The sequence below is a fragment of the Engraulis encrasicolus genome, chromosome 14 (genome assembly GCF_034702125.1).
Source record: "Engraulis encrasicolus isolate BLACKSEA-1 chromosome 14, IST_EnEncr_1.0, whole genome shotgun sequence".
Classification (NCBI taxonomy): Eukaryota; Metazoa; Chordata; class Actinopteri; order Clupeiformes; family Engraulidae; genus Engraulis; species Engraulis encrasicolus.
In genome coordinates, this window is record NC_085870.1 from 43,442,454 (window position 1) to 43,457,453 (window position 15,000).

At 46.9% G+C, this 15,000-nt stretch overlaps 1 protein-coding gene across 2 annotated transcripts in view; it reads right to left on the reverse strand.

The window, feature by feature from the left end:
- Positions 1-15,000, reverse strand: part of LOC134462679 (guanine nucleotide-binding protein G(i) subunit alpha-2-like) — a 127,493-nt gene that overhangs the window by 28,310 nt on the left and 84,183 nt on the right. For both annotated transcript variants that reach the window (XM_063215821.1, XM_063215822.1), the window contains one exon: positions 10,779-10,920. In XM_063215821.1, the coding sequence (XP_063071891.1) occupies positions 10,779-10,920 (142 nt within the window). The remainder of the gene's footprint in view (positions 1-10,778; positions 10,921-15,000) is intronic.

Consider the following 15,000-nt stretch of genomic DNA (forward strand, 5'->3'; position numbering starts at 1 on the left):
CACCCGAATGTGTCAGCTCTAGAAATCCAGCACTAATCCGAGCGAGTGCTGTGCTGGCCACCGTGCTGTGTGTCTAAAGCCCTTTGGTTGGAGCCACATGGTGCTGGCCAGGTCATCCGCAGGCCACAGCTGCACTGCCAGCCCAATCTGATGCAGCACGGGGGGCTGAAACAGCAGCGCCAGCCCAGAGCCAAGATGGATGACAACCACACTTTCTAACTCTCTACCACTGTACTTTTAGACAGCAGCAGGAGCAAACACAAAGTGGGAGAGGGGATGTATATATATGGTGGAATAGGGTGGAATAGGACAGCATGGAACAGCACAGACAGGGGATGGAGGGAACGTTGTTATTTTCTTTTTGACAGCAGTGAAAGGGGGTATATTGAAGAAATAAGTCACGAGAGGCCACGGGTTTGTGTTCGATTTATAACGGGTAAGGGATATTGGAGCACGACTGCTGAAATGAATCCCTACCGAAATTTCATTAAAAAGTGCTGCAATAACAATTAATTCGCCTCGTGTCTTTCAGCTAAGGAAGTGGTTGGTTACCGCAGCAACATCTATGGCCAATGCAAGAATTCATCACGCTGCCAGACACAACAAACCTACAACAACTCAGCGAGACGAGATATATACAGGAATGAAGCGTCTTAGTACTATCCCTGGTTGGGGTGTCCGTGTGATTTCAAAGATGTGCTCTTCCTAGACGTGCATAGCATCTTTGTTTAGAATGGTATTTGTGATTTACTATGGCTTGGGATGCCCTATCAGCCAATCGGGCGTAAACAATCATGAACCAGATCGCACAGTGTGAGATACAGCCTTGGGTGGAATAGACAGGGTGGAATGAAGATTTTTTTTAAAAAACGTTTCTTGTAGACAGCAGGAGAAGAGAAGCCAGAGGCTTTATTGGTAAAGAGCAGGGTGTGGGAAGGATGGAGGCAACTTTTTCAACTTTTCTGGTAGACAGCAGGAGAAGCGAATGCAGAGGTGTGGGAGGGGATACATACAGTACCTATGCTGGGTAGGGTGGGGTAAGACAGCACAGTGCGCTTTGCAGGAAAAGAGCAGGGTGGTGGTAGGATGGAGCCAACTTTTTAAAATATCTTTCATTTAGGCAGCAGGAGGAGCAAAGGCAGATGTATGGGAGAGGAGGTATATACTAGTATGATGTCTCGGGTGGAGTAGGAGGCGGCACAGAGAGCTTCGTTGGAAAAGAACAGGCTGCAGGGAGGATGGAGGCATAACCTTTTTTTAAACAGCAGGGGCACAGGAGCACAGGCAGAGGGGTTGGAGCAGAGATATACTGTACAGGACAGAGTAGCCTTATCAGGAAAATGGCAAGATGCTTAAAGGATGTAGGAAACTCATTAGTGTAGAGTGGGGGAGCGAAGAAAGGGCAAAAGGCAAAAGAAGACTGAAACAAAGGCAGAGAAAGAGTGTAAGTGACAGACTACCGAGTATGTACAGTTTGAGTGAGTGAGTGAGTGAGTGAGTGAGTGAGTGAGTGAGTGAGTGAGTGAGTGAGTGAGTGAGTGAGTGAGTGAGTGAGTGAGTGAGTGAGTGAGTGAGTGAGTGAGTGAGTGAGTGATGTGAGTGAGTGAGTGAGTGAGTGAGTGTGTGAGTGAGTGAGTGAGTGAGTGAGTGAGTGAGTGAGTGAGTGAGTGAGTGAGTGAGTGAGTGAGTGAGTGAGTGAGTGAGTGAGAGAGAGAGAGAGAGAGAGAGAGAGAGAGAGAGAGAGAGAGAGAGCGAGAGAGAGAGAGAGTGAGTGAGTGAGTGAGTGAGTGAGAAAGAGAGCACATGCGATAGAGGGATGACTTTTAGACAGGAGGAAGATAGATGAGTTCAGGAAGCATATGTGTGTAATTGCAGAAGGCATGAAGACACAGTGCACACCACAGGCAGAAACAGCTGCTGGCTATCTTCTCCTCATGACTCGCTTCCATCCATTCCTTCATCTTCACCTCCCTCCAGCCGCCTCTTCCTCTCATCCCCTCCTGCCCCTCAGCTTTCCCCTCTCCATGCTTACTCATAGCTCACGTTGGGAGAAACAGGTATATGCGCATACTCACTATGTGCCGTGCACTGTAGTGCACAACTGCATGCTACTTTACAAAGGCTACGTACAGTAACTACCCAGAATATATAGAAAAAAATGCCTCTGTTGTCATAATAGCAGGGATGTGATTGGCAAAGGACAAGGACTCTTCCTTTTTGCATGTCTTCCATATACTGAAATATTTTTCTTCTCTCTATCCGTGTCCATCTCCTTGTATTCTGTCTAAAAGCTGAAACTAGGTGAGGCTTAAATACTGCCCACTAGAAGCCCTTAGGAAGGAGAAGGGGGGGGGGTGGCTTGTGTGCCCTGCTGGTCATGTGTGAAATGTGTGGACTGAGCCGTGTATGTGTGTGACAGAGAGAGAGAGGGAAAGAGAAAGAGAGAGAGAGAGAGAGAGAGAGAGAGAGAGAGAGAGAGAGAGAGAGAGAGAGAGAGACAGAGACAGAGACAGAGACAGAAAGAGAGGGACAGAAAGAGAGAGACAGAAAGAGAGAGACAGAAAGAGAGAGACAGAAAGAGAGAGAGAGGGTTGGTGTGTGTGTGTGTGTGTGTGTGTGTGTGTGTGTGTGTGTGTGTGTGTGTGTGTGTGTGCCCCCCTCACGCTCCAGTGCCTCCATGCTCGTTTAGATCCATTAGCTTTTGCTAATCGCTCTACTCCACCACCATTGATTCCGTGTCTGTGCCTACGCCGACTGGTCCACCCAGCCATTCCACTTTGGACACCCCCTCCCACTAACCCCCCTGCCTGCCTGCCTGCCTGCCTTGCTCTCCGTCCTGCCTGCCTGCCCCTCTCTCTTGCCCTCCTTCTCTCATCAACACAGCTGACCAGACATCTGCTAAACTGTTTTTGTCTGGCTGTGGGGTGTGGATGGATGCCTGTGTGTGTAAGATGTTGAGGGTGTGTGTGTGTGTGTGTGTGTGTGTGTGTGTGTGTGTGTGTGTGTGTGTGTGTGTGTGTGTGTGTGTGTGTGTGTGTGTGTGTGTGTTTAAAAGGAGGAGCCGTTTTCACATGTCCTCAACTCGCCATCTGAAGGGCGGGCCTCAAGTAGATTCTAGGAATCTACTCTGAAGAAGAAGAAGAGAAGAAAGCCCAACTATGAAACTCAAACTCCCATTGTCATAGTGACACAGCACAAAAGTGCACATTTCACACATCGAAATTGCATTTATGCCACACCCGTGCAAGGGGGAAGCCCCCAATGGCGTCCGAAATGGCGCAGTGCGGCCAGACGGTACCATGCTCAGGGTACCTCAGTCATGGAGGAGGATGGGGGAAAGCACTGGTTAATTACTCCCCCCACCAACCTGGCGAGTCGGGAGTCGAACCGGCAACCTTCGACACCTGATGCAAGTCTGACACCCTAACCGCTTACCCATGACTGCCCTTTGGACCGCCTTAGTGTGCCAAGGTCTTCCAGCAGTCAATATAGGTCTCTCCATGTCACCATAGGCAGTACAGGTCTCCATGCCACCTACCTAATCCCCCCCTCAGAAGATCATCCATCACCACTAGCCTTCCTTAACCCATTGATGCCTGGTGTTGCATTGTGCAACATTGGCCCTGGCGCCTGGAGCTGCATTATGCAACATTCAGGCTCATGAGATTTGAGACAACTTTATTAAAAATCTCAGTTTTTTTCGAGATGAATGACATATTCTAATGAAAGATGAGGGTCCTAGCATTTAAATGCAACTTAGTGCATATTTGTATGTGCTTCAGAAGCTGAGATATTTAGGTTTTTATAGGCTGAGGGCAGCTTTTCTTTAAAAGGGCTCAGGCATTCAGCACCCTTTTTTGCAGGTGCCTTAAGCTAGATTTATGCTTCGGACGCATAGAATCTGCGTCCGTCCGTTTTCTGTCTATGCGAGTCCACGCCCCCCTCTCAGAGGCTCTGCGCCCGTCGTCGAGCGCCTCCAAAAAATTCTAACTATCCGTCGGACGGACGCGGAGTACGCAGACAAAAAGGCACTATGATTGGTCGTCTCGCTACTTCCTTGTTCTGTTCTTGTGGCAGCGCAATGCCAGTAGTTTGCGAGAGCAGAGCTGTATTCTGTTAAAAACTTTATTAATGCCTTGTGTGTAAATGTGTGTAAATACACGAAGCTACAAGCTAAGTAACAAACAATGCATCAGTTGAACACTCGTGGCACAATGCCTGCGGTTTTACTACCATTCCTCCACCGAATGTAAACACACATCGGCAGAATCAACTGTCTTCACATGCTTGAATTTTCTGCTCGTGAAAACAGACTGGGTATGTCAAATAATGATTAATACCAGTGCATTGCCTTTGCAATTTGTGTGAAAATACCTAGCTAACCGCGATAGAAAGCAACATTGCTTAATAATGACCGCAGTGCTTACAATGTAGTGAAAGTAGTCTAATCGCGTAATTTCAAATGTGGCTCGCGACGAGACCTCGGACCTCGCAGAACTCGCAGATGCATGAATACAATGTTGGTTCGTGGCCACTCCCACGCGAGTTTTGACGAGCGCAGTTGCAGAAGTCTAATCTGACCTTTAGGCGTCAATGGGTTAATGACCGGCTAAGCGTTTCAGCAGCTCTTAGCGGCATCTCCTCCTCCTCATTCACCTCCCACAGTCTGTCCATCCATCCAGGGCTCCCCACGCATCTCCACCCCATACTCTACAATGAGAGCCCAGGTGAACGTACTGTAGATTGTGGGGAGAAAAGCCTTGCTTGACCATGTTGAACTACTGTCCGTCAGTTCTCAGTGGAATTTCCTATTCCAGGTTCAACTCCCATTGTCTGGCCATCGCGAGGCCCCAGTGCATAACCAACCCCCCTGCCCCGGCATTTAACAAGAGCCCATGTGAACAAAATAGCCTTGGTCTCATTAGCCGCGCTTCAGCGGCCCGGGGCCGCCCGGGGCTCAGGAGAGTGGCCGGCTCGGAGCTGCCGGCCCGGGCCATTTTTTGCCTGATCGGACTCATAGCCGACCCCAGGCACATTCAGGTACACGCCTTGTTTGTGAAACGTCAGTCGGGCACAGCCCACTTTCGCCCCAAATCACAGAAGGACAACAACAGAACAACGACAAAGAAGGAGAATAAAATGGAGCAAACTCTGCTGGAGCAGGTCGCCGTTTGGCTCGTAGCCTACGGACAAAGACGACAAGAACTGCAAAGAAAATGGCTTGCCTTTCAAGAACAGTTTTATTACATGGCAAAGTTGTCGATTCAGAAGCTGTATGGGACGCAGCGCATGTTAAGAAGACAAAGACGCATGAAAATACGAGCAGCTCGACAACTGAGAGTGAACAGAAGGAGACGTGCGAACATGCCCAGTTAATCCCCCCAATCGCGCACAGAAGCATGAGCCCCGGACATAGCGAGACATGAATGTGCAGGTAATTGAATAAGTTACCATGTGAAAGGAGACCAAATCCCTGAGACATAGCACCTTCATCAGTTGCTATAGAAAATTATGAGCCCCGGACATAGCGACACACCCCCTCGTTGCGGCGTGCCACCTGTCTATTCATTCATGTTATTTCCATCCATTTGACATTAAAGCCCTTGTGTAAATTTCAAACTGTGTTTGGCGATCAGTCTGAAACGTGCGATATAGCCTACCAGACCTTCGGCGATAATAGCGCAAAAGCTAAATAAGCCGACATAAATGTCATGTGTGAGTATTTGTGAGACACTTTTTATTGGTGTCCAGTGGAAAGCATGCCAAATCACGATAATGGCACAAGAGTTGGCGGCTAAAAGCAGAAAAAAGCCGACATGACTTAGCTATGACATCCCAAGTTTAAGTGTAGTGGTGCCCATGATGCCCTGATAACAACAAAAAAGTTATGTTGACTAAATAACTTTAAAAACACAAACAGAAGTGCCAAGGTTGCATCTTATGAAATTATGCCATAAGAAAGCCAAACACCCCAAACTAATGCTTAACCATAATTTGCCCAGAATTTAGCGATAAGTCCCCCATGCAGCCACATTTTTACACAGAGGTTGACCCCGCCTCCGAGCCTCGGCCGTGCTTGCTGGCCCATCGAATTCGGGGCTGGCCCTGCAGTGAGACCAAGGCTAGTAGATCCGGGGTGGGGAGAACCTATGTCTCGAGGGCCGTTTACGGCTCAAGCCTCTCAACTCGAGGCTGTTTTATCCGGCCCCTGACATCATTTCAAAGTTGTGCAGCTTCACGTGAAATATCATATATTCTGTAAAGGAATCTTAGAAATTACACTTGCAAAACAATTAGGCTAAGTTATAGTCAGGGGACCCAGAGAAGGTGGCGTCTGTTTTAAAGGTGGATGCCTTCAATATAAGCCTTAAGTGCAGGGGGAAATCCTGGTTTGCGTTCATAGTACGGCCCTTGGAGGACTTTTACGGCCCTGGGTGGAATTTGAAGTGGCACCTCGAATGAAAAAGGTTCCCCACCCCTGCTGTAGATTATGTGGAGCAAAGGCCCATAATTCACCACTGTCTGAGCTTCTCAGCAGTTCTCAGTATCTCTCTAGCTCCCAGAGTCTGGGTCTAAGGCCCCCTGTACTGTGCATCTCTTCTCTGTGCTCTCCTCTCTGCTCCACACAGCCTACATTCACGCCGGCCCTTGTTGCAAAATACCCATTAGCATGCAAATGCTCATTTCCTGCTTTGTTCAGAGAGCCGTCTTACCACATTGGCCCAACAAAACCAACCTGAGGTGACATGAGGAATACTGATGACTCATTTGGGTGCCTCGATGGTGGAACCAGGCATGTCAAACGACAGGGATTCTGCACACAAACCCGTTCCCAACCCCTCGCCACTGCCCAACACTGAGCATGCGGAACAGCAACGCTTATGCACCATTTCTCTCTCACACTCAAACCTATCAATGCAAATACAGTAATAATTACACTGTAGAATAGAACAGAACAAACAGAATCACTAATGTGTTTGCACACTTAACCCTTGTAAGGTGTTCGTGTTGTTAAACATAAGGTGCTTGGGTCCAAAATACCCAATAAAAAAAATCAAGCGCTTGTTCGCCATCATGTCCCCTACTTCCAATTTGTGAATGTATGTGTATGTATTTTTTTGAGGGTGGGAGATACAAAGAGATAAAGATAAGGAGCGAGTGAAGGAAGTGAGTAAGCTCAAGCCAAGCTCACAGATTGAGCCACTAGTGTTTTTTTTTTTTAAAGATCAATCTTCCTAACAGAAAATGAGGCCATCTCAAAGTTAAAGAATGATAATTCATACCATTTTTCTCAAGTAAAAAACTGAAAACACCTTGCAAGGGTTAAAAACAACTGAGTAAAATGGGAAGGAAGGAATTATGAGCAGTGCTAGAAGTTAACCATCACAATGCTGTATTCTTTACACCAGCACAGAAGTATATGGTCTCTCTCAGTCTCAGCCCTGTTTTGCCGTAATCTTCTATGATCTCACCCCAAAGTCTATCGGTATGCAATGCATTCAAGGCTTAGAGCAGATGAGAAAAGGCAAACAGCTGCTACATATACAGAGAGAGGTAAAAAGCTCCATCTGTGGACAGGACACGGTGGGATATTGTTGTGAGATACAGTGGTGGTGGTGGTGGTGTGTGTGTGTGTGGGGGTTGGTGGGGGGGAGACGCAGAGAGAGAGAGAGAGAGAGAGAGAGACAGAGAGAGAGAGAGAGAGAGAGAGAGAGAGTGACTGAGAGTCTGCGTGAGTGAGTGAGATTGTGTGTGTGTGAGAGAGACAGAGAGGGGGGGGGTGCAGTCTTTAACTTCTGTTTTCTCTCTGCGTCACTCTGCTCTGTCGGCACATAATGCACCTCAGGTTAAGAGCAGAGAGCCCAGTGGCAGGGAGTAGAGAGACTGATCTCTGAGCAGCTCAGCTCTGCCCGTCTCAGCCTACACACCACAGCCCTCGCATCTGTCTGTCATTTATTGACCCTGACTGGCTGGCTGACTGCCTGCCTGCCTGCCTGCCTGCCTGCCTGCCTGCCTGCCTGCCTGCCTGCCTGCCTGCCTGCCTGCCTGCCTGCCTGCCTGCCTGCCTGCCTGCCTGCCTGCCTGCCTGCCTGCCTGCCTGCCTGCCTGACTGCCTGCCTGCCTGCCCACCTATCTGCCTGTCAATCACACACTCTTTTTTTTGCCTAGCTCACTGTATGAAGGATTATGATAGTCAGAGACAGTGGCCCTCATTTATCAAAGCAGCGTACGACGAAAATCATGCGTATATCGTGCGTACGTTCTTTTCTACGACCGGTTGGCATTTAGTCAAGTCAAGTCAAGTCAAGTCAAGTCAAGTCAAGTCAAGTCAAGTTTTATTGTCAATTTCTTTACATGCACTGGTCATACAAAGAATTTTAAATTGCGTTTCTTGCTCTCCCATGCAGACATAGACTAATCTAGGTAAGGACATAGACAGTATAGACATAGACAGTACTCATACATGGACATAAGACAGTATGGACATAGACATTGCTCATACAGACATTTAAAGTGCAAGACTGGACAACAGAAGACTTGTAGAGAACATATATTAAGAGGAGGTATTTTTGTTGTGCTTTTCCTAAAAGTCCTTTATAACGTTCTGACATAGAAAATAAATAATTAAAAGGTTTATTAAATTCACCAGCAGCAGTATGTGTGTGTGTGTGTGTTTGTATGTGTTTTTTGTGCGTGTGTGTGTGTGTGTGTGTGTGTGTGTGTGTGTGTGTGTGTGTGTGTGTGTGTGTGTGTGTGTGAGTGTGTGTGTGTGTGTGTGTGTTTAGTGCAGGTAGAAAGTGCGGTGTGCGTCTGTGTGTGTGTCTGTGTATCTGTGTATGTGTGTGTGTGTGTGTGTGTGTGTGAGTATGAGTTGTGTGTCAGTGTGTGTATGTTTGGGTTTAGTGCAGAAAGTGCGGTGTGCTTGTGTGTATGTGTGTGTGTGTGTGTGTGTATGTATGTGTGTGTGTGTGTGTGTGTGCATGTGTATGTTTTGAGTTAGTGCAGGTTGAAAGTTCAGTCACAGATGTAGTAGTGCAGGTGGAATGTTCAGTCGCAGATATGGTGGTGGGGATGAGGGGGGGAGGGTTGTCAGTGGCCTGGCTGGCTAGAGGCTGACAGTGGAGGGAGAGTGGGTTGAGTGTTCAGTATCTTGATTGCTTGATGCATCGTGCTGCTTGCAAGCCTGGTGGTACGGGAACGGAGGCGCCTGTACCTCTTTCCAGAGGGCAGGAGGCTGAACAGTTTGTGTGCAGGGTGGCTTGTGTCTTTGATGATCATCAGTGCTTTCCGGGTGAGGCGTGCGGTGTAAATGTCCTGCAGGGAGGGGAGTGGTACTCCAATGATCTTCTTCGCTGTGTTCACAACACGCTGGAGTGTCTTCCTGTTTTTCTCTGTGCAGCTTCCTCCCCACACTGTGATGCAGCTGGACACGACGCTCTCTATGGTTCCTCTGTAGAATGTTGTCATGATGGAGGGTGTAGCACTTGCCTTCTTTAGTTTGCGCAAGAAGTAGAGACGCTGATGGGCCTTCTTCGCCAGTGATGTAGTGTTGGTGGTCCAAGAGAGGTCGTCGCTGATGTGCACTCCAAGGAACTCTCTCTCCACATTTATCAAATCTCATCGTAAGCACAGGAAAGATGAAATCCGTACAACTGCTCTCAGACGGTGTACAGCGTTTTCAAGTTGGACTTGAGATTACTACGATCACCAATTTGAGCAGCAGTTGTAGCGCAACAACTCATTATCATAAATAAATGGCCTAGATAAGTACAAAATATTTTTACATTGTATATTTTGCCCATAACCTTGTTTGAATTGGTGCAGCCTTCCTGCGAGCGCTGCGTTTATTTGGCATACTAGGCCAACAACTGCACGAGACTTGTAATTTGTGATTTGACGTGATGTGTGAATAATTGTGCAGTATACAGCCGCGTATTGGAATGTGCCTTCAGTCGTGGGAACCAGCGGTGCTCCAACGCTCGCGGTGGCAGTTGGGCACATGGATGAAATAGGTAGATGCAAAACTCTCCTACCTCAAGAAATGGTTTGGGCACTGTTTGTTGGCCAGTTTCACGTAGGACCCTATTCTTGACCTTGTTTCAAATAAAAGTTTATCATCATAATTTTAAAAAATCATTATCTTCATTATTTCTGCTGTAGTAGTCAATCAAACATTTAATTGTAACCATCATTATTTGGAAATCAATTGACCCCTTCCATATTGAGAACTGAAACATTGTTGACTACTGCCGTTGATTATTTCCACGTGCTATTTTGTTGTCTACCTTGCATAAAGCCTAATTTCAAGCTGTCAATCAACCAGAAACGTGGATGTTTTAGCCGGTTTGCGTCTCTCCATGTCGCAAACTCAGGGGTCGCTCTTACGATGGGATTGGAGAGGTACGCATGTTTAGTAAATCTCAAGTGAGCCTTGTCGTACGACGAGATCTGCGCTCATTTCTACAATGGTTTATACGCAAGTTTGATAAATGAGGGCCAGTGTGTTTGGGAAGATTTTGATTAGCCTGGCAAAAAATATTTGCGTGTACGTGTATGTGCAAGCATGTGTGTATGTGTATGTGCATGCATGTGTATGTGCACGCATGTGCATATACTGTATGTGTATGTGCATGTGAACTTTTGGTACTGGTTTGTTCATTCAGTTTATCGCTAATTAAACAACCGTTTCTACTTCATGGCAAAGACAGGTACAATCTCCCACTAGTTTTTCCAAACAAACAAACAAACAAACAAAGGAATAAGTGAATGCTCCTCACGGATCTGGTGGCGTCCTCGTAGTCGATCTTGAGGCAGGACATGGCCTTGATGATGGCCATGATGGACTGGATGGTGTTGCTGTACACCACGGCCCGGTACTGCTTACACTCCTCTTCTGAGTAGCCATCCTCGTGGATGATCCTGCACGCAAACACGGAAAAACACACACATGTACGTTAGTACTAGCAACACCACTTTGGTAGCCGGGCCGCACCCTCCTAGTGACACAACACCTTCGAAGATGCTTCTAGTCAAGCCAGGAGCAATATAAATATCATTTGTGAGCCCCGGGAAAAAAATCGGGAACTCCACCTACTTTGTCGGGAATCAGTCAACTTTGAGCAGCTCCAATGGCCCTGGGAAGAGGCGTGTTCAAGGTAGTGGTGTAGTTTAGACTGGGACTAAGAACATTTTTGGTTTAACCTTCTGCACAGCCCTTTCTGGTCTCGACCAGCAGCAAACTAAGGGAGGAGGTTCAACCATGGCGTTTGGGAAACGTTACTTGTTATGCTCTTGGTCAGACCAAGTCTCGAAGAGATTTGAAAGTGGATGATAATCAGGCTACCACTTTGACCAAATGTTGTGGGCAGCCATCTGCTACTGTTTAAGCAGTTGGGTTTTGGAAGGTTACAAGGCCTGAAACCCCATGTCATCCATGTTTAAAGGGTCCTTGGGCACGGCAACTACTCCCACACTGTCCCTACTCTTCTTTTAAATAAAAGCATCAGCAAAGTGTAATGTAATGTGATGTGGTGACATCTTTATTGTAGGACATTGTGTTCAACTTTTTCAGTTTATACTCATCCATTCATTCATTGTTTATGGACTAAAACCAAAGAGTACTGAAAATGTTGCACGTACAACAGTAACACACTCAAGAATCTCTCACACATGAACACATACACACACACATTCAGTATGCACACACATACAGTACACACACAAACACACCAAAATAACTAACAGACATACTGTGCTTTCCATTCCCATATTAAGCCTGCATGTGTGTGTTCTGGTAGTGCGTCATTCACTGCACTGATAAGAGGCGAAGTCATTATTAGCAAGGAGGAGGAGAGGAGAGGCGAGTAATTGGCAGGAGAGGAGAGGAGAGGAGAGGAGAGGAGAGGAGAGGAGAGGAGAGGAGAGGAGAGGAGAGGAGAGGCGAGTAATTGGCAGGAGAGGAGAGGAGAGGAGAGGGCAGGTCAGGTCAGGTCAGGACTGGACTACTGGACTACCCCTCCCCTCCAATACAGTATACAGTTAGACAAGGAGATACGTGTATGGGGAGGGTAGCAGAGTCTCCTACCCTCCCAATCTCTCCTTGACTAACTGTATACTGTATTGGAGGGGGTAACATGGGTGGCTGGGAGAGGGAGAGAGAGAGAGAGAGAGAGAGAGAGGGAGAGATGAGAGAAGAGAGTTAGAGAGAGAGAGAGAGAGTTAGAGAGAGAGAGCGCGAGAGAGAGAGAGAGAGAGAGAGAGAGAGAATAATGAAAAGGACAGGAGAGTGGGAAAAGGAAGAACATAAAAAACACACATGTGGGAGACAGAGACAGATGAAAGAGAAAGAAAAAGAAAGACGTGGGGGAGAAAAGAGAAAAAAGTGCACTGCAAGGCCAAAACGGGAGCTTCCCAGCCTTAAACAAACAACACTCATCCATCCACCCAGCCACACGCACACACACAGCGACACATAGAAACACACATACACATACACACACTCACACTCCTGTCCACAGAGACTGAACTAATCACCACGGCAACTCCAGCAGAAGCACTGCAATGAGACAGGGAGGGATAAAGGGCAGAGAGAAGCAGAGGGAGGGAGGGATGGAGAGAGGAGGAGAGAGGAGGAGCAGAGAGGGGTAGGTAGCATTAGGGGGGCGCAGACAGAGAACAGCAGAAGTGGTGAATTTTGGGTGCGCAAGCATTATCCAGTGTGGGTACACTGTTCCTAGTTGCTGCTGCGTGTGTGCTGTGTGTGTGTGAGAGAGAGATCAAGAGAGAGAGAGAGCGCGAGAGAGAGAGAGAGAGAGAGAGAGAGAGAGAGAGAGAGAGAGAGAGAGAGAGAGAGATCAAGAGAGAGAGAACAGGAGAGAGAGAACAGGAGAGAGAGCGAGAGGGAGAGAATGAGAAAGGCCATTGGGAAGGCAGATGGTGGATTTAGGATGCAGGAGGGATGCTTTGGGAGCGGGCCAACACAGCCTTAAGAATGAACCCAATACGCTGATGATGCCTCCTCTTGTCTCATTCACGCACGCACGCGCACCAACACACGCACGCACGCACGCACGCACGCTCCTCGCCCTTTTCTCTTCTTGCTGACAGTGAGACATCAATCATACAGCAAAACACAAAAGTGCAAACACATACAGACATAAAAAATGCACAAACACAATGCTCACATCGATTAAGCGACAGGGTATTTGAAAACTCAATATGCCTTTTCTCAGACACATGCTTTCTCTATGACAAAACACAAGGACACGCACTAACACTCATGTAAACACACACACACACAGAATCACACATTTTCCTTTACTCTAGGTGCAGACGCGCACACACACGCACGCGAACACACACGCGGACACACACACGCACACACGAACACACACACGAACACACACACGAACACACACACACACACACACACACACACACACACACACACACACACACACACAACACACACACACACACACACACACACACACAACACACACACACACACACACACACACACACACACACACACACACACACACACACACACACACACACACACACACACACACACACACACACAGTAAACCACTCTGCCATGATATACCTTGGCCTGATTTAAACCCAGACAGTACAGTACACTAAAGGCTATTCTATCTAATGATGGATGAGGCTCCAGCAGCTAAAAGCACTTGGCCAGTTGCCCAGCCCACTGGAGCAGATTCTCCAAGTGCAGGGCAAAGCGGTACAATGAGGGCCGATAAGCCCTGGATGATGCCCACTTCCACACCTCCGCCCTGGGAATGGATGGCATCATCACCATCTGCTGTTAACAGCCCACTAGAAAATATTGGGTAACACTTAACTTGACGCCGGTGTCATAAGCATGTTATTACAGTCTCATAATAGTCTCATAAGTGTCATAATAGTGTCATAATAGTGTTATGCATGTGTCATGTGTCACTGTTGGCCTTAAGTGACATTTGGTTATGGCAAAGGCCGTCTTTGCCTTAACAGAATGTCACTTAAGGCCAACAGTCATAAAATGTTTATGACATGGACATAATGTATGACTTATCTACTATGACTGTGTCATGACACTATTATGACACTGTAATGACATGCTTATGACACCTGCGTCAAGTAAAGTGTTAATAAATATTGGCAGGGTCCAGGTGCAAAAAACCATCAGTGCATTTTTGATGGGTTTACAAAATAGTGTATTTACATGCATTTACAACTTAATCAGAACGTAGCTTTTTGTTTGAGCTTGACTTGTGCTTGATTTAAGTGCCTTTTTAATTGAGATCATTTGGAGAAAGTACCATTAAAACTCTCCACAGGCTCACATGTTTCCCTTTCGCTTCTCTTCGCCCTCCTTGGGTCAACTGAAACAGTTAAATGAATATGAATGTATGTACTGTATGTAAACTGTAAACTATGTAGCAAAATGCTACTGGATACCCAACTGTCCTTCAGGATCAATAAAGTGGGCTCTCTCTATCCTAATACAATGTGTCTTAAAATTATGGTCAGACTTAGCTCCAGTTGTGGCTGTTGATAAGGTCTGCCAAAGATTCCAAGGCACACTAATACAATGTGTGTTCTTTGATGAACAAAATGGCATATTCTGTCATCATACACGCTCTGTCATTAATCCATTTTCACATTCAGATCATGTGTTCTCTGATAGGAAGATTAGTTATAAATTCAAAAGCATTAAAAGGGAAAGCTCTGATCAAAGCCTAGCCTGAGGATGTACATTTTGTACATAAGATAGGTTCTGTGTGTGTTCAAGATGATTAGTCACACACACACACACGTTATGATAAATCACGACCCCAACTGTGGGCTCTTTGTTTGTCCAGTATCAGCATCTCTGTCATCATATGGCCCTTTGGGTAGCATTTGTGTGTGTGTGTGTGTGTGTGTGTGTGTGTGTGTGTGTGTGTGTGTGTGTGTGTGTGTGTGTGTGTGTGTGTGTGTGTGTGTGTGTGT